This window comes from Myxocyprinus asiaticus, chromosome 39 (genome assembly GCF_019703515.2).
Source record: "Myxocyprinus asiaticus isolate MX2 ecotype Aquarium Trade chromosome 39, UBuf_Myxa_2, whole genome shotgun sequence".
NCBI classification, from domain to species: domain Eukaryota; kingdom Metazoa; phylum Chordata; class Actinopteri; order Cypriniformes; family Catostomidae; genus Myxocyprinus; species Myxocyprinus asiaticus.
The window spans coordinates 12,502,031-12,517,331 of record NC_059382.1 but is presented as its reverse complement, the minus strand read 5'-3'; the positions used below and the strand labels follow the sequence as shown (position 1 = coordinate 12,517,331).

At 38.0% G+C, this 15,301-nt stretch overlaps 2 protein-coding genes across 15 annotated transcripts in view; one reads left to right on the top strand and one right to left on the bottom strand.

Moving 5' to 3' along the window:
• Window positions 1-15,301, bottom strand: part of LOC127430227 (RNA-binding protein Musashi homolog 2-like) — a 405,789-nt gene that overhangs the window by 289,669 nt on the left and 100,819 nt on the right. For all 14 annotated transcript variants that reach the window (XM_051679847.1, XM_051679846.1, XM_051679845.1 and 11 more), the window contains exon 6: window positions 1,242-1,334. In XM_051679847.1, coding sequence (XP_051535807.1) covers window positions 1,242-1,334 — 93 coding nt within the window. The remainder of the gene's footprint in view (window positions 1-1,241; window positions 1,335-15,301) is intronic.
• Window positions 14,687-14,976, top strand: LOC127430231 (acyl-CoA-binding protein-like). The gene has a single exon (XM_051679865.1). It carries the CDS (start codon window positions 14,713-14,715, stop codon window positions 14,974-14,976), a length of 264 nt encoding a protein of 87 aa, XP_051535825.1. The 5' UTR covers window positions 14,687-14,712.

Here is a 15,301-nt window from a genome sequence, read left to right as displayed (position 1 = left end):
CTTTGTCTATTGATGGCCCACACTCTTGAAATGGAATACACAGACCATCATTTCATTGCTAACAAAAGCCTTCATCAGCCAACTAACAAAGAACAATGCATCTATGTGAACTTCTGCAGTTAATCCAGGATGGACTTCAAAGACATCAGTCATTAATCTTAAAGTTCATAATTGTTTTTTTTTAAACACTGGACCTTAACGCTTACTTAATTTACAAATTTCAAACCATGACTTGCACTGACACAAATAACTAATATTGGCATTATATTCATTTTGTTTAGCCAGAGGGTAACTGGTCCCCACAGTGAGCCTGGTTTCCCCCAAGGTTATTTTTCTCCATTAACCAACATCTTATGGAGTTTTGTGTTCCCCGCCATAGTCACCTTCCGCTTGCTTACAGGGTTTCTAAATACAATTATTATTTAATTATTTAATTTTTATACACAATTAACAATCATATTTAATCAAACTACACAATGATGATTCTAAGACTTTATAGATATTAATTTTTTTTTTTATTAATTGTTTGTTTGTTTTTTTATGCATGATTTCCTGTAAAGCTGCTTTGAAACGATGTGTGTTGTGAAAAGAGCTATACAAATAAAAATGACGACTTGACCCTCGAGCTGTAATCTCCGAGCTGCACCCGAGGAGTTGATTTAAGTGTTAACAGCCATTTATACCCTAAACACACTGCATGAAAATTAAGCACCAGTAGTGTGTGTTGCGTTTGTGTGAGCGTGCGTGCATGCGTGCGCCCGTGTGTGTGTGTGGGAATCATATGACAGAGCAGAGAGGCACTCTTGTTAATTCTGTAGTGTGCAGCGCATGTGACTGAATATTATTTAATTAAATTACATCCTTCTGCTGTTTAAAGATCACACTTGGCCATATCCAGAGATTTCTTATTTTATTTTCAAACTGTCATTGATTTCATCTCAAAACTGTCACATCTCATATCATTTTGCTAATGACAGCATACTGTAATTTGGTACCAAAATAGCAACAAGATGATATCGTACCATTTTAAACTTTTTTGTATTGTGGTACTTCATGGTAAACTGCGCATAATGGAAACAGACTAGGGGAACACCAGACTGGTCTTTTATCTCCAAACTGCCACATCTCAAACAGCTTGTTTAAATGTCTTCACATGAAAGAGCTCATTGAGGGATGGCATTTCTCATCACACGTAAGCATCTCGCCATTAAATTAGCCAAATGGAAAAAAAGAGATCTTACCTTGCCAAACTGTTCAAAATACTGCTTCACATCTTCAACTACTGTGTTAGCTGATAATCCGCCTACAAATATTTTCTTTGTTCTTGTGACCATCTGGAAGAGAAGAGAAGACAAGAGATTAAGCCCATGTGAAAGCATTTCAGAGCTAACTTCAAAGGCACAGAAGACAAAGGTGGCAATAGGACGCTCAGAACTGGAAAAGAGGGAATTGTGAGATGACCGGTTGTGGGTTTTGGTCCCACAGGTACTGAAGTAGAGGTGATTTGTGAGTGTGTGAGAGTGTGCTTGGGGACTGGGTAACACCTAGCTTGCTATGCCCAATATTGCTTTCACTACCTGTTCTTTCTCGCTCAACATTACAGTCTGGACACTTTTTGTTTCACACTAACAGAAACACCTGAGCTGTGAATGGGTTTTTGCTTGTGTTGCAAAGATCCAACTCGCAACCCCCCAGTCCATTTAGGAAAACTGGAGCAGAAGTGTTTCACTAGGAAAGGATAGTTTCAAAGTCCATATGTGAGGCAAGTCAGTTCACTTTGGGGCCATATTGGGCAGCTATTTCCTTTCATGCAGGTACAGCTCCTATCTACCTGAAAGGGGAAAAAAAACGAAACCTCAAAAAGAGTTGCCCATGATTTTGTTCCAATAGCATATTTCAAATCAGGAATGAAATCTAACAATAGCGGCATCAAAAGTTGTGCTTATTCAACTCAAATCACACAAAAAATGTATTTTTAAGGCTGGTCTAACTAGTTCACATTCTAGAATAAACAAAGAGTGGATTGGCTTTTTTAATTGTAAGGCGGGACTTTCATTCCAACAGTCACTATATTGAATGTTGTGATGCCTCAATCAAAAATGCCATTGGCTCTTGTTGGCGGGACTACAGTAGTCATATTTGGTGTCATGATTCCTTTCATTTTTACATATACAAGAGGTCCATCTCCTCCTTTTATAATGTTTCTGACAGTTCTCAAGTAAAGCTTGTAGTGAGTTGATTGAATACACCTTCAAAGTGGCTCTAATTGAGTAACTAACAAAAGGTTTTGGAAAGTTGGAAGTCTCTGAGGTTCTACAATGAGCCAAAGCAAGATCGCAACCAGTGAGAACAGACAGTAGTTGAGGTCGCAGTCATGCAACCAGGCCCATGCTTCAAAACACAATTAACTCTCCCTGATGGAAGATGTGTGGAGCGGCAAGACCTGACTTCTCTTCATGTAGCAACGCTAATTGTGCTGAGAGCTGGTGTACTGAGATCAAATAGCCCACCTATCATATAGGGCAATGATAACCGCTAACAAGAGAGCTCCTCAGGCAGTGTTAAGGCCTTTTTGAAGTAAAAAAAAAAAAAAAGAAACTTGTCAAACCCTGCTTCTTTTAGACCCATGTGGATTTCTATCAAACGAGTGCATATCGTTGGAGCTGTCGCACAGCAATGGTCCCGACACATTGATCTGTGGCGCTCATGTAGGAGACACAGGTTTAAATCCAAGTGTGTGTTTATGTTTGTTTAAATTAATTTATGCATTAAAAGTTTATGCTGATTGTTCAGCCTGTTCCTGCCTCCTCCTTGCCCATCCTTTACCTGTTACAGCCATGTAAATGCCTTAAATGGTATATTTTATGATTTACAATTGACATAGGGAGATTTTTGACTATTATCCAGATTTGGTGTTGCATAAGTACACCTTTACAGCTATTTTTACTCATATAAGTTAATTAAGGCTTATCCAAAATGCACAGGTGTTATGTGCATACTTTTTTTAGGTTTTGACGTCAAAATTACATAAAAACATATTTTTCTTGCATTGTCGTATTTTTTGAATAAGCTAATTTTTGATAGTCATCAGCATATTGGTGTGCATGTAAACACGCTCAATATTGATCAGGCTGGTTAGAACTGGTAGAACATCCTGGACTAGTAACAAACAGCTTCCATATTCCAAAACTCTGTTTGATCACCTGAAGTTAATAAGCCCTGTTTTTCCAAAAGGTCTGAATCCATTCCAAACTCTTTAATAATTTCCTATCCTCTCTATTGAGCTTATAAAAACTAAAACAAAGCCAAAAAATGTGTGCTTATTGACAAGGAGAGAACATAAGCTTTGTTTCGGCATTGCAGGAAACCAGAGGGGAGATTCCTGGATATCAGTCTCTAAGAATATTTCTTGCCTCAAGTGCAAGAGTTTGCAAGTTCAAATTTTGTTTGACTGACAACTTTTCTTAATAATTCCAAATTGAATCAGTTTGTAAGCAGAAGTATATCAGTTACGTTGGTGTATTTGCTTGCAGTTTAATATGTGGATTTTACTGGAACAGAGAGTGAGAGAGAGAAATGGAACTAAATGTTTTCAGCGAACATGAATCACATTTTTATGGGTGCTGACAGCATAAATCGCAGATTAAATACAAGGGAACTAAAGCCCCCCTAAATAGGGTCTAGCAACATCTATGTAGTAGTCCTCAGTATTTCCCAGACTACAGCTGACAGTGAAAAAATTAAGCAACACTGAGCATTTATTTCGACTTCATTCACATCCATCATACATAATCTTGGCAACCAACACACTCAGGCCCTCAACTCAGCTGGCTGTTTCCCAAACTCTCTCCAAAGCACTTTCGCTCTCAACTGCACCCACCATGGTTAATCTGTCTGTCTTTTCCCTTGTCGTTTTGTGCAGGCCCGGGCCGCCCAATGTGTCAGTGGAGAGTTAAGTTTTTACTGGCATCTTTATGTCCTCTGACAGCACCAGCTCCTGCTTGATGGGATTCCTCAGACCCTGGAACAACGCAATTACTCTGTCCATTTCTCTCCATGGTGACAAGAGACAACAGCAGGCCTTTGCTCTTTCCCCACTCCCTCTCTTGGGATTCAGCGGCAGATATGCCTCACAAACACATTGCATTGCTGACACTGCTAACTCGGCTAATCCATTAGCATTCAGAGTGCTGGTTTGGACACAATAATGACCAAGACGATCACAGAAAGCAGGTACATGCCAGTTTGTTAAATACTAACCTTTCCAAATTCCAAATACCTGTTTTAAAGGGATAGATCACCCAAAAATGAAACATTTTACATTTACTCACCGTCATTGTTGTTCCAAACCTTTATGACATTCTTTTTTTCTGCAGAACACCAAATGAGAAATTTAGCAGAGTATTTGAGGTGCTCTCTTCTGTAAAATGAAAGTAGATGAGGACCAAGTGCTGTCAAGCTCCAAAAAGGACAAAAAAGCAGCATATAAGCATCACAAAAGTAGTCCCTACCATTTGAGCACTGTAATCCATTGTCCACTACAATCCATATCTTCAGAAGCCATTAGATTGCTTTGTGTGAGGAATAGACTAAAATGTAAGTATCTATTTACTAAAATTCTTGCATGACCGCTGTGCATCTCCATTCATTTTCACTGTATGGAAGACAGCAGCTCAAACATACTGTTATAAATAACTCATATTGTGTTCCACAGAAGAATGTAATTCATACAGGGTTGGAAAAACATGAGGAGAACAAAGACAATTTCCAACAAATTTGTTTTAAGACAAATGCAGCAATAAAGCATGAGTCATGCTGGAGAGGTACCAAGCTAACCTCAACCGGCTGTGACTGAGAGGTGTTGGGTATGAATAGTGTCAGCACGTCCTGTATCGACTCGTTCGAGCTAAAGGAACCCTGCACTTACAGCTGAGGGATTCACAGCTTCAACTCTCACACCTCCATCCACAGCCTCTCATTGTCAGCGCAAATTTGAAAACACTCTTTGTCAGACATTGTGAGGTGGCCTTTAACATAGTTGCGATGGACGAAGGTACTACAGATAAATTAGAACCGTGAAAAAAAAAAAAAAAAAGAAAGAAAGAAAACAATGAGGTGTGACTGCTGACAAAAACAGCTTGAACCAGACTAAGCTGGTTTGAAGGTCAAATTTGTCTCCCAAGCTGGCCAAGCAGGTGTTTAGCTGGTTGGCCAGCTGGTCTCCCAGCCTAAACAACTGACAAGCAACCAAAACCCCTCTAAAACCAGCCCCCTAACCCAAAACTGATGTTTATTGTAAATTGGTATATGTCTCATCACCGTCATGACTGCTATGTTGCTCGGAACTGCACCCAAGACTTTCACCCACTATTGCACTTGTGTATATGGTTGTGTGATAATAAAAGTGATTTGATTTGATTTTGATTTGAGCTAAGACCAGAAAACCAGCTTAGGTTGGTTTAAGCTGGGGGGGTGGGGGTTGTTTCAGCAGGGTGAGTATATTAAAATGAAAAGACGGAAAAACGTGGGCCTTGCAGAGGGACAGGGAGCATGTGGCGAAGTGATGACATATAGGAGGAACTTTCGCAATCTCAAGACCTTAAAAAAAAAAACAGCAGTGAAAATCTATTAATATGAAAGAGATGTCTCGCAGTAGATGCGAGAGATATAAGAATGCCACAGACCTAAGTATAATAGAGTATAAGCGGAATGTTTGGAGATACTGTGCGTAGAACTTTATGCAGAGCAGCGGAGTTTGTTGCTCTTAGTCTGCGGCTGCTGCTGATGTTGCTGTTTCAGGCCTGTCATCTTCCAGCAGCTTTGCTTGATGCGACTCAGCATGCCTAGAGTAAATTTCTTGCCTTCCTCTAGTGCGGGGCAATGTCAGCTGCCAGAATGTTTCTAGGAGATGCAAGTCTTGGTGTAGGTTTCTACCAGTGCTCAGACAAGTGCAGGTGATGAGAGGTGATGCCTACATGAGATTCTGCTAGATATTGTGCATGTTGACGTTATAATGCATTACAGCACTTGTACACTGAAATAAAAAAAAGTTTGGTGGGTGAATCTCATGCAAGCTGTCAAGAAATGTATTAAATAAATTCTAGAGTGAATTTGCAAAGTGCAGTTTTAAGTATACAGTATTGCATTTATGCTGATTCTAATAATGATTTTGTGTCTGGACAGAATAATTTTGAGATTTTAAGCATTGCAATCTTAAGTTGATTGTAGAGACCATTGGCGCCAATGGTTTCTACGATCTACTTAGGCTTACAATGTCTTTGGGAAATGCAGCCCTGGTGTCTAGAAGGCCTGGCATGTGTCATTAAACATATGAGTAGAATGAATTATGTTTATTTTATTAGTACTCTCCATGGAATGTTAAATTCTTAAATGGACTGTTCAGAAGTTAAATTTACCATGGCTATAACAAAGTCGAAATAATATATATATATATATATATATATATATATATATATATATATATATATATATATATATATATATATAGATATATATATATATATATATATATATATATATATAGATATAGATATAGATATAGATATAGATATAGATATATATATATATATATAGATAGATAGATAGATAGATAGATAGATAGATAGATAGATAGATAGATAGATATATATATATATAAATTTAAGTATATTTGTATTCAAGAACATGAAGACATGAATTCACTGATACTTACAAGACCAAGACTGCCATGAAGGCTTCAATTTAGACATTATTACTCCAAATAAGCACAACTCAATTTAATGTGCTGTACAAAGAGTGAGACTGGAAGGTAAATTAGAATTTTTGTAACAAGTAATTTGTATGTAGTCACATCGTAAATATTTAATTGCAGTGTTTTTCTTCCAAAGGAACTGAGTTTATTTTTGCTCTCTCAAATGTGGAAAATGCAGAAGGTAGTAGTGACAGCAAAGTTCACCAATTATTTGCGGTGAAATAAAATGGATCGAGACATATCCTGCAGCCTAAATTGGAGGAATGTGATAGGAATGACAATTTAATATTGCATCTACTCTCCTTTGGGCACAAATGGATCTAATTAAGATCTTTCATTAGATGAGGTGCAACCAAACCCTCCCTGAAAACATGGAACCTTATCAGAGTGCAGGACAATCGCCGGGATACAGACATACCAAATCAAGTTATATTCAAGCAGAGAGGGAGGGGTACGAGAGGGAGAGACATTTGACAGATGGCTTACGTGGAGTATAACAAAGAACAAAGATCAGGGAAGGGGAAATGGTGATCAAACATGCTCCACTCAAAACACCTGTGGAGAGTTCGGTATGACCAATAAGTTGTCTCACGATACAAGTCATTTTTTTTTTATCACGGTTATTGTATGATATAGCAATTTTTGCTGTAAATTCAAAACAGAAAGCTCAAAACAGTAATACATTATACATATGACTGGACGAGCCATATTTCAAGTCGATATATGCAGAATAGGCCAATTTATGCACACCTGTGATGGGTGACTGCACGTCAGTTGAACTCCAAAGTATTTTACTGTGGAGTAAATATCTACGCAATAAATATCTACAGTTACACTGTGTTTACACCGGACAAATGAGGAGTCAAACCTAAATAGTTATTACAATTATCAACAAAGTTGTCTAGAGTGGAAGTTGTCCAGACTCATCACACTATAGAAATTTGAATCACTGCTAAATTTGAATCACTGTCAGTGGCCGAAGCTGGAAGAGTTGATGAATATATGGGAACATGTGAGCTAATTTCTGGGTGAAATGTCCACAGAGGGGCACCAAAAGCAAGTAGTATTTTTAGTTGTAAATGTAATAGATAACAGGAATGCATCTTTTATTAACTCCACCCCCTAACCCAAACTCCAAACCTAATTGTCAGTGGAGTAAATTTAAATATTTGACTGAAAACGTAACCTCCCAATAGCACTCACCATTGTTTGTTAAAGCGACTACTTCCTGGATCCCACAGGAATAGAACCCGTGTTACGGAGGTTGCTCGCAATAGCACTAGATGAAAATGTGTTCATACTTGAATTAATGCAAAAATGTCTGATGGGGACAGTGCTAGTCAGTAATTCGGCAGAATAAGGTTGATTTAAGGGTGCATGGACTTTCAGAGGCATTTTCTGTGTGCTCATGTTGGTCCATCTGCAACATAGTTTGTAAAGCAGACTAAAGATTTCTTTTTATGTCATATTTTTTAACTTGTGTATAAACAATACAGCAGAATCACTACCGGTAGACACATTTCTACTATTGCACAATACACACCATCAAACCGCCTAGAACTTTTTCCCAGGATTCTCTTCTCTTAAGCATAGTGGTCTTTAGAGAGGCCCACACTGCACTTTTATTTGTGTTTACTCTGTGTCTCTGATGAATGGTGTAGTGGACTCTTGCTGCTGATTGCAGTTGACTAACATTGGTCCTCACTCACAATAAGCCCATAAGCCCCAGCCAAACGATGCTCTTGTTGTGACGAGTCTTTTTTTAATCAGTCCTCTTTGCCTGGCTGGATGTCCCCTGATTAGAGTGAGATAATCAGACCCCTTCCTCATCCTCCTCCTTCCTCCCTCCTAGGCCTCTTCATCATCTCAAATCACATATTCATCGCTGATTGCCATCTCCTTGTCCTTGCACCGAATCACACACTCCAAACAAACAGGATTACGTAGGGTTGGGAATCAAGAATCGGTTCTGAATGGTCTGCATTGTTCTATTGATGCAAACGGAACACCATGCTAAAACGCTCCAAAGGGGCTGTTCACACAGGACGTAGCCATGTGCGCTGTTTTTCTATGCAAACATGCCTATGAAATTTGTGACACATCTCGCTGCTTTTTCAGCATCTTGCGTCTAGGTATGTGCACGTTTTTAACTTTTGGTTAACCATGCGGTTCCACGAACAGTTAATAAATTTTTTGTGGGAAGTCGGGACGTGGGAATAAAAAAAACATTTATTGGAATGCAACTTCCTCAAACACTACTTAAAATTGCAACATATAAAGTGCACAGTGAGCAATAAGCCTAAATAGCACAATACATTTTCAAGTGTTAAAAATCTCATATTAAATTCAAACTATAATTATCAAACAGTCACTGTCTGTATATGCACTCTGCCCGGGCAGCATATAGAACAGTGTTTTAACAGTGTGTAGAAAAACAGTGCAAACACACATAAAAGCATGTATGAACAGCCCTTGCTCTATACACGAAATACTGACCCAAACCCGGATGGAAAACTCGACGGTTTGTCAGAACTCATCGAGTTCGGGTCGGGTTGAAGACCTCTATTGCACATGTAGAATAACCGAATGGTGGTTTCATTTAGGTATTCGAGTACTTGCGCATACATTGGTTAACCGAATGTCAACTTAACGTGAACATTCCTTGCGTCATGAGTGCTGCATTTGAAGATGATGCGTCAGGTTTAAACATAGTTAAACTTTTTTCTGTGTGAATGGCTCATGATTAATAACTGTTCCACTAAATTTACTTACACTTACTAGCGTATCAGTCAGAATGATTTCTGAATGTATCTGAATCTGATTTACTGAACCCCAAGTCATTTTTTTGGTCATATCTCACTCATAACAAATTAAGAACTGATTCTGTATTATGCGTTATGTATTTGTTAAGGCTTATATCAATGTAATTAATGAGTGGTTGTGGTTGTTCAAATGATGACACAGTTAAAGATTCACATTCAGAATATTTCAGATTTTTTGCTGTAATAAATGGTACTTAAAATATGTAAAAAAAAAAAATAAAAAAAAAAAGAATTTCTTTATAATATGTAAAAACAAAATATAGTACACATTACAATATAGTTAGGATAAATTTTTTGGTGCTTCCTCAAAAGTGATAAAACAACTGTTAAAGCAATTGTTAAGTGGAATAGGAACCAGAATCATTAAGTGGATAGCTGAAATCGTTATGACTACCATACTTACGATGAGACTCAAAACCAGTTGGAAACAGTGACAACTAGGAAGGTGAAAGCAAAACAAGTTTAACATGCTCTCTTCTCATGCGAGGTGTTGACATTTGCTTGAGTGACAGAATCCAGTGCACTTGTCACATCCTATTCTGCAGCATCTAAATTTAGGCCGCCAAGCTCCAATTTGTACACAATTTTGCAGTGTGGAATTTTAATGTCGACATTCAAATGTACTGGGCCGAACAGCTCCTGCTTCGCGCCTGCAGCTAACCCTGATTGACAGGCGAGGAGGCAGCTTGACCAAGAGCTGAGAATAACTGATTAGTAATGTTGGCAAAACCGCTGGATGTGCAGCCCCCCCTTCCAGGCCCCAAACCCCTAGTTGCACATCAGACAAGATTTATTTAATGCAATATCAAACACTGTTAATTCTTTCTCTGTGGGAGCGTATCAAGGGTGTAAATATGAGATTTTCCTACAGTATATTCCTGCATATGCACTCACAAACACATGCATAATAACGTAAAAAAAAAAAAAAAAAAGTATTACTAATACTATTGGTTATACTTAGGATAAGGGATTTGAACAAATCCTTAACACTGAGTTTTAAACTTGCCCTAACCTTAAGTATTTAACTTTGATAACTCTGCCTGCACTGTGCTACAGACATGATGCCTCAATTCATATGCCTTGTTAAGGAGAAGTGTGCTATTGCTTATCTAAGTGATCAGATTCACAATTCTGGCGGATGATAAAATGAGTTAAAATATTTCATTGACTTACTGTATACTGAAGGAGGGACTTGAGCCACATCTAGAGACCAAATTATCAGAGACTTTGGGGTGGACTATTTTTACTTAGGCCAGTAAGCAACCACCTAACATCCACAAAGAAAACCCTAGCACCAATCTAGAAACAACCTAGTAACACACAAACAACCACTTGCATCCCATAAAACCCTGAGCAATCATCTAGAAACACCCTAGTAACATGCTAACAACCACTCCAACCTAGAAAACCCTCAAACACATATAGAAACACCCTAGCAACAGTAGGGCTGCAACTAATGTTTATTTTGATAATCGATTAATCTAATGATTATTAGAACGATTATTCGACTATTCGGTGATTATTGCAATGATTATTCATTAGCTCTTAACTGATTATTCAGCTTGTGCCCCGACTGAAAATGTTGCATTAAACATGCTTACTAACAATAAAGAGGACAAAATCATCCTTTAAAAATACCTCTAAATGACATTCCCTAAATTAAAGGGAAAAAGTACTTTTTATTAAGTTTAATTCAGTAAAGAAATTCACTGCAAAAATTACATTGTTATCAAGTGTTTTTGTCTTTTTTCCATTTAGAATTGTGTAAAATCCTTAAAACAAGATACATTTACTTGAGAAGCAACATATAAGATATTTAGACTTGCTTTAAGAGAATGTATCTTAAAAATAAGAGTGTTTTGTATAGAAGTGTATTTTTTCACTTGGTTATACTTCTGCGAGTGCAGTAAAGACAAAATATGTTTATATTCAAGATCTATTCTCTAAAAGCAAGTCTACATTTCTTATATGCTGCTTCTCAGGTGAATGCATCTTTTTTAAAGGATTTTTAGATATTTAAAAATATTTGTATTTTTAATATTATATTCAACATTCTCAGACAATTTTTCTTCTGCAGTATAGCTGCAAATAAAATGTACATTGTTTTCAAGGAGTTTTAGATAAACTGGCGGCCAAAAGTTTGGAATACTGTATAGATTGTGCTGTTTCGGAAGGAAATTGGTACTTTAATTCACCAAAGTGGCATTCAACTGATTACAAAGTATAGTCAGGACATTACTGATGTAAAAAAAACAGCACCATCACTATTTGAAAAAAGTCATTTTTGATCAAATCTAGACAAGCCCCATTTCCAGCAGCCATCACTCCAACACCTTATCCTTGAATAATCATGCTAAATTGCTAATTTGGTAGTAGAAATTCACATGCCATTATATCAAACACAGTTGAAAGCTATTTTGTTCGTTAAATGAAGCTTAACATTGTCTTTGTGTTTGTTTTTGAGTTGCCACAGTATGCAATAGACAGGCATGTCTTAAGGTCAGTATTAGGTCAAAAATGCCAAAAAAGAAACAGCTTTCTCTAGACATTCATCAGTCAATCATTGTTTTGAGGAATGAAGGCTATACAATGCTTGAAATTGCCAAAAAACTGAAGATTTCATACAAAGGTGTACACTACAGTCTTCAAAGACAAAGGACAACTGGCTCTAACAAGGACAGAAAGAGATGTGGAAGGCCTAAAGGTACAACTAAACAAGAGGATAAGTATATGAGAGTCTCTAGTTTGAGAAATAGATGCCTCACATGTCCTCAGCTGACAGCTTCATTGAATTCTACCCGCTCAACACCAGTTTCATGTACAACAGTAAAGAGAAGACTCAGGGGTGCAGGCCTTATGGGAAGAATTGCAAAGAAAAGCCACTTTGGAAACAGAAAAAAAAAAAAGAAAAGGTTAGAGTGGGCAAAGAAACACAGACATTGAACAACAGATAATTGGAAAAGAGTGTTATGGATCTTAACCCCATTGAACTTTTGTGGGATCAGCTAGACTGTAAGGTGCGTGAGAAGTGCCTGACAAGACAGCCACATCTATGGCAAGTGCTACAGGAAGCGTGGAGTGAAATGTCACCTGAGTATCTGGACAAACTGACAGCTAGAATGCCAAGGATCTGCAAAGCTGTCATTGCTGCACATGGAGGATTTTTGATGTGGACTTTTTGAAGTAGTTTAACAATAACTGGTAAAAAAAATTTTTGCAAATTGTAATAGTAATTTTTCACATTATTAATGTCCTGACTATACATTGTGATCAGTTTGGTGCATAAAAAAAAAAAAAAAATTCCATAAGAGCAAAATCTGTACATTATTCCAAACTTTTGGCTGCCAATGTATTTAAATAGGAAAATAAGCCAAAACAAAAACAAAACAAAAACATATTTTGTTTCAGTGTATAATGGGGTGAAGACTACCTCTCACCTTTCTGTTCACTTCAATTAATCTTTAACTCACAAAAAAACAAACTTTCTCTTATTAATAAAGCTGCATATTGGCAATTTTCTTCACGATAAGAAATGCACAGTGACACATATTTTGATTCAATAAGTCACGAACCATCACGTTATAATCTAGCTGCATTAAGCGCGCGCTTGAGGGATGAGCGTCCCCGTGACAGAGTGTACCTCAGCCGGGTGCAGTTTCAATCTTTAAAAACTGTATTAAAGATGTAATGCTGGGGTGTTTCCTTTAAAGATGCTCGACACGCAAGTTTTCCTTCAGTGGAGCGGCAGCTCCAGCTCCACAACGAGAGTGCTTCTGTATTTATTTTGTATTTCTGCATTATAATTCCCTCATACTTTGCGATCTACATAACCTGAAGCTGTTTGGAAAGTTTAGAGTGCATCTGGACAGTGAGCTGTGATTTCTTCCTCTCCTCAGTCAGGCGCAAGCTGCGGTGCTGCTCTCACGCATCATAATTAGAGTTTAATGTGATCTCACATTACGTTAAATGAGATCAAACGACTATTCGACAATGAAAATTTTTGTCCACAATTTTTTATTGTCGATAACATCGACTAATCATTTCAGCCCTCCTAACAATTACTAGCAACCCAGAAACCTGAGCAACCATAGAAACACCATGGGAACATGCCAACAACCACCAGCAACCCAGAAAACCAAAACAACCATCTTGAAACACCCTAGGAACACGCAAACAACCACTAGACCAGAATATCAGAGAAATAAGCCAGTATGCAACCACCTAACATCCAACCAGAAATCCTTAGCAACCATCAAGAAACATTTTCTTCTGAAAATGTAAAAATCTAGTTAAAAAGTTAAATACATTCAATAAATTTCAGCACAGGTGCAGTGGCAGAAGCTGTGTCCCAAATAATACACCATACACTTACAAAATATACTATGCACTCAGCCATGTAGTGTATGAATTTTCAAAGTGTAGCATCGTCCCAAATGGACACTTAACGTTTTTTTACTATATGGAAGCGTTCGCCAGCTGACTGAAGTGATGTTTCAAACACAAGCGTTGTGTTGCCACTAGCTTTAGCGCAAGCCATCTTCAGTTCAACACTTATATCTCAATAATATACATATTCACACGCATGGTATGATGGTAAAGCGTTTAACTCACTTTTGTAAGGTGCTGTCTTCACAGAAGTTTTTCTTGTTGCAATATTCTCCATTATTTACAATTGTTTTGCCAGACCAGCATCGCTGCTGGTAACTCTGCCCCTTCCGCTATCTACGGCAAGCAAGTGTCCAACATTCCACACTCCATTTTGATGGTTGAAAAAGTGCATTATTCGGGTACTCGTAGTACACTTCTTTTTGTTGCATTTTCAGTGTAAACATACTACTTGCACTACAAAATGGCGTAGAATAGTGCAGAAGTGTGCGGTCTGGTACACGCCTAGAGACCACAGAATAAACTGTGCATAACCTTCAAATGTAAAAGCATGGTCAAGTCAGCAATATATTTCCACTATATTCTCGAAACAAAAAAAACAAAAAAAATACATTAAGCAACCTTGACAAAGATACATAAAACTGACTCTAGCGCAAGAGATAAAAACCCTAGGGTAAGCTTGAGTGTCACGCTGCCCTCACATACAGCAGTTTCTGGAGCACTGCAGTTTAGCCGACGGAAACATTTATAACCATGTCTGAGGCTGAGTTTCAAAAAGCGGCAGAGGAGGTCAAACAGCTGAAAGCGAAACTGACAGATGCTGAGATGCTGGAGATTTACAGTCTGTACAAACAGGCCACCGTAGGAGATGTAACCACCACTCGACATGGCATGTTAGACTTTACTGGAAAGGCCAAATGGGATGCCTGGGAGGCAAAGAAATGTATGAGTAAGGAGGATGCTGTGAAAGCATTCATCGCTAAGGTTGAAGAGCTGAAGGGGAAGTACGGAATCTAATGAATGGAATCTGCCTTTACCTGTACTGTTTTCCTATCAAACACCTTAAGGCCTCCAGTGTGTCCCCTCTCAATTGTGTTACGGTACACTGGAGCATGCAGATTTTGTGCTCTGTGTGAGGTACAGTCCTCGCAGGCCAAGAGAAATCGTCCACCAGCAACCATGTAGTGAAAATGTATTTCCCATTTTTTAATGAATGCAAATTTATGCAATGCTACAAAATCAAGTTTTTGACGTCACGCCTCCTCCTGTTCCTTGCTGAGCTACGAAGGCCCCCGCTTATTCTTATTCTCATATGTTCATCGTTTTATCCTTTGCCATTTTA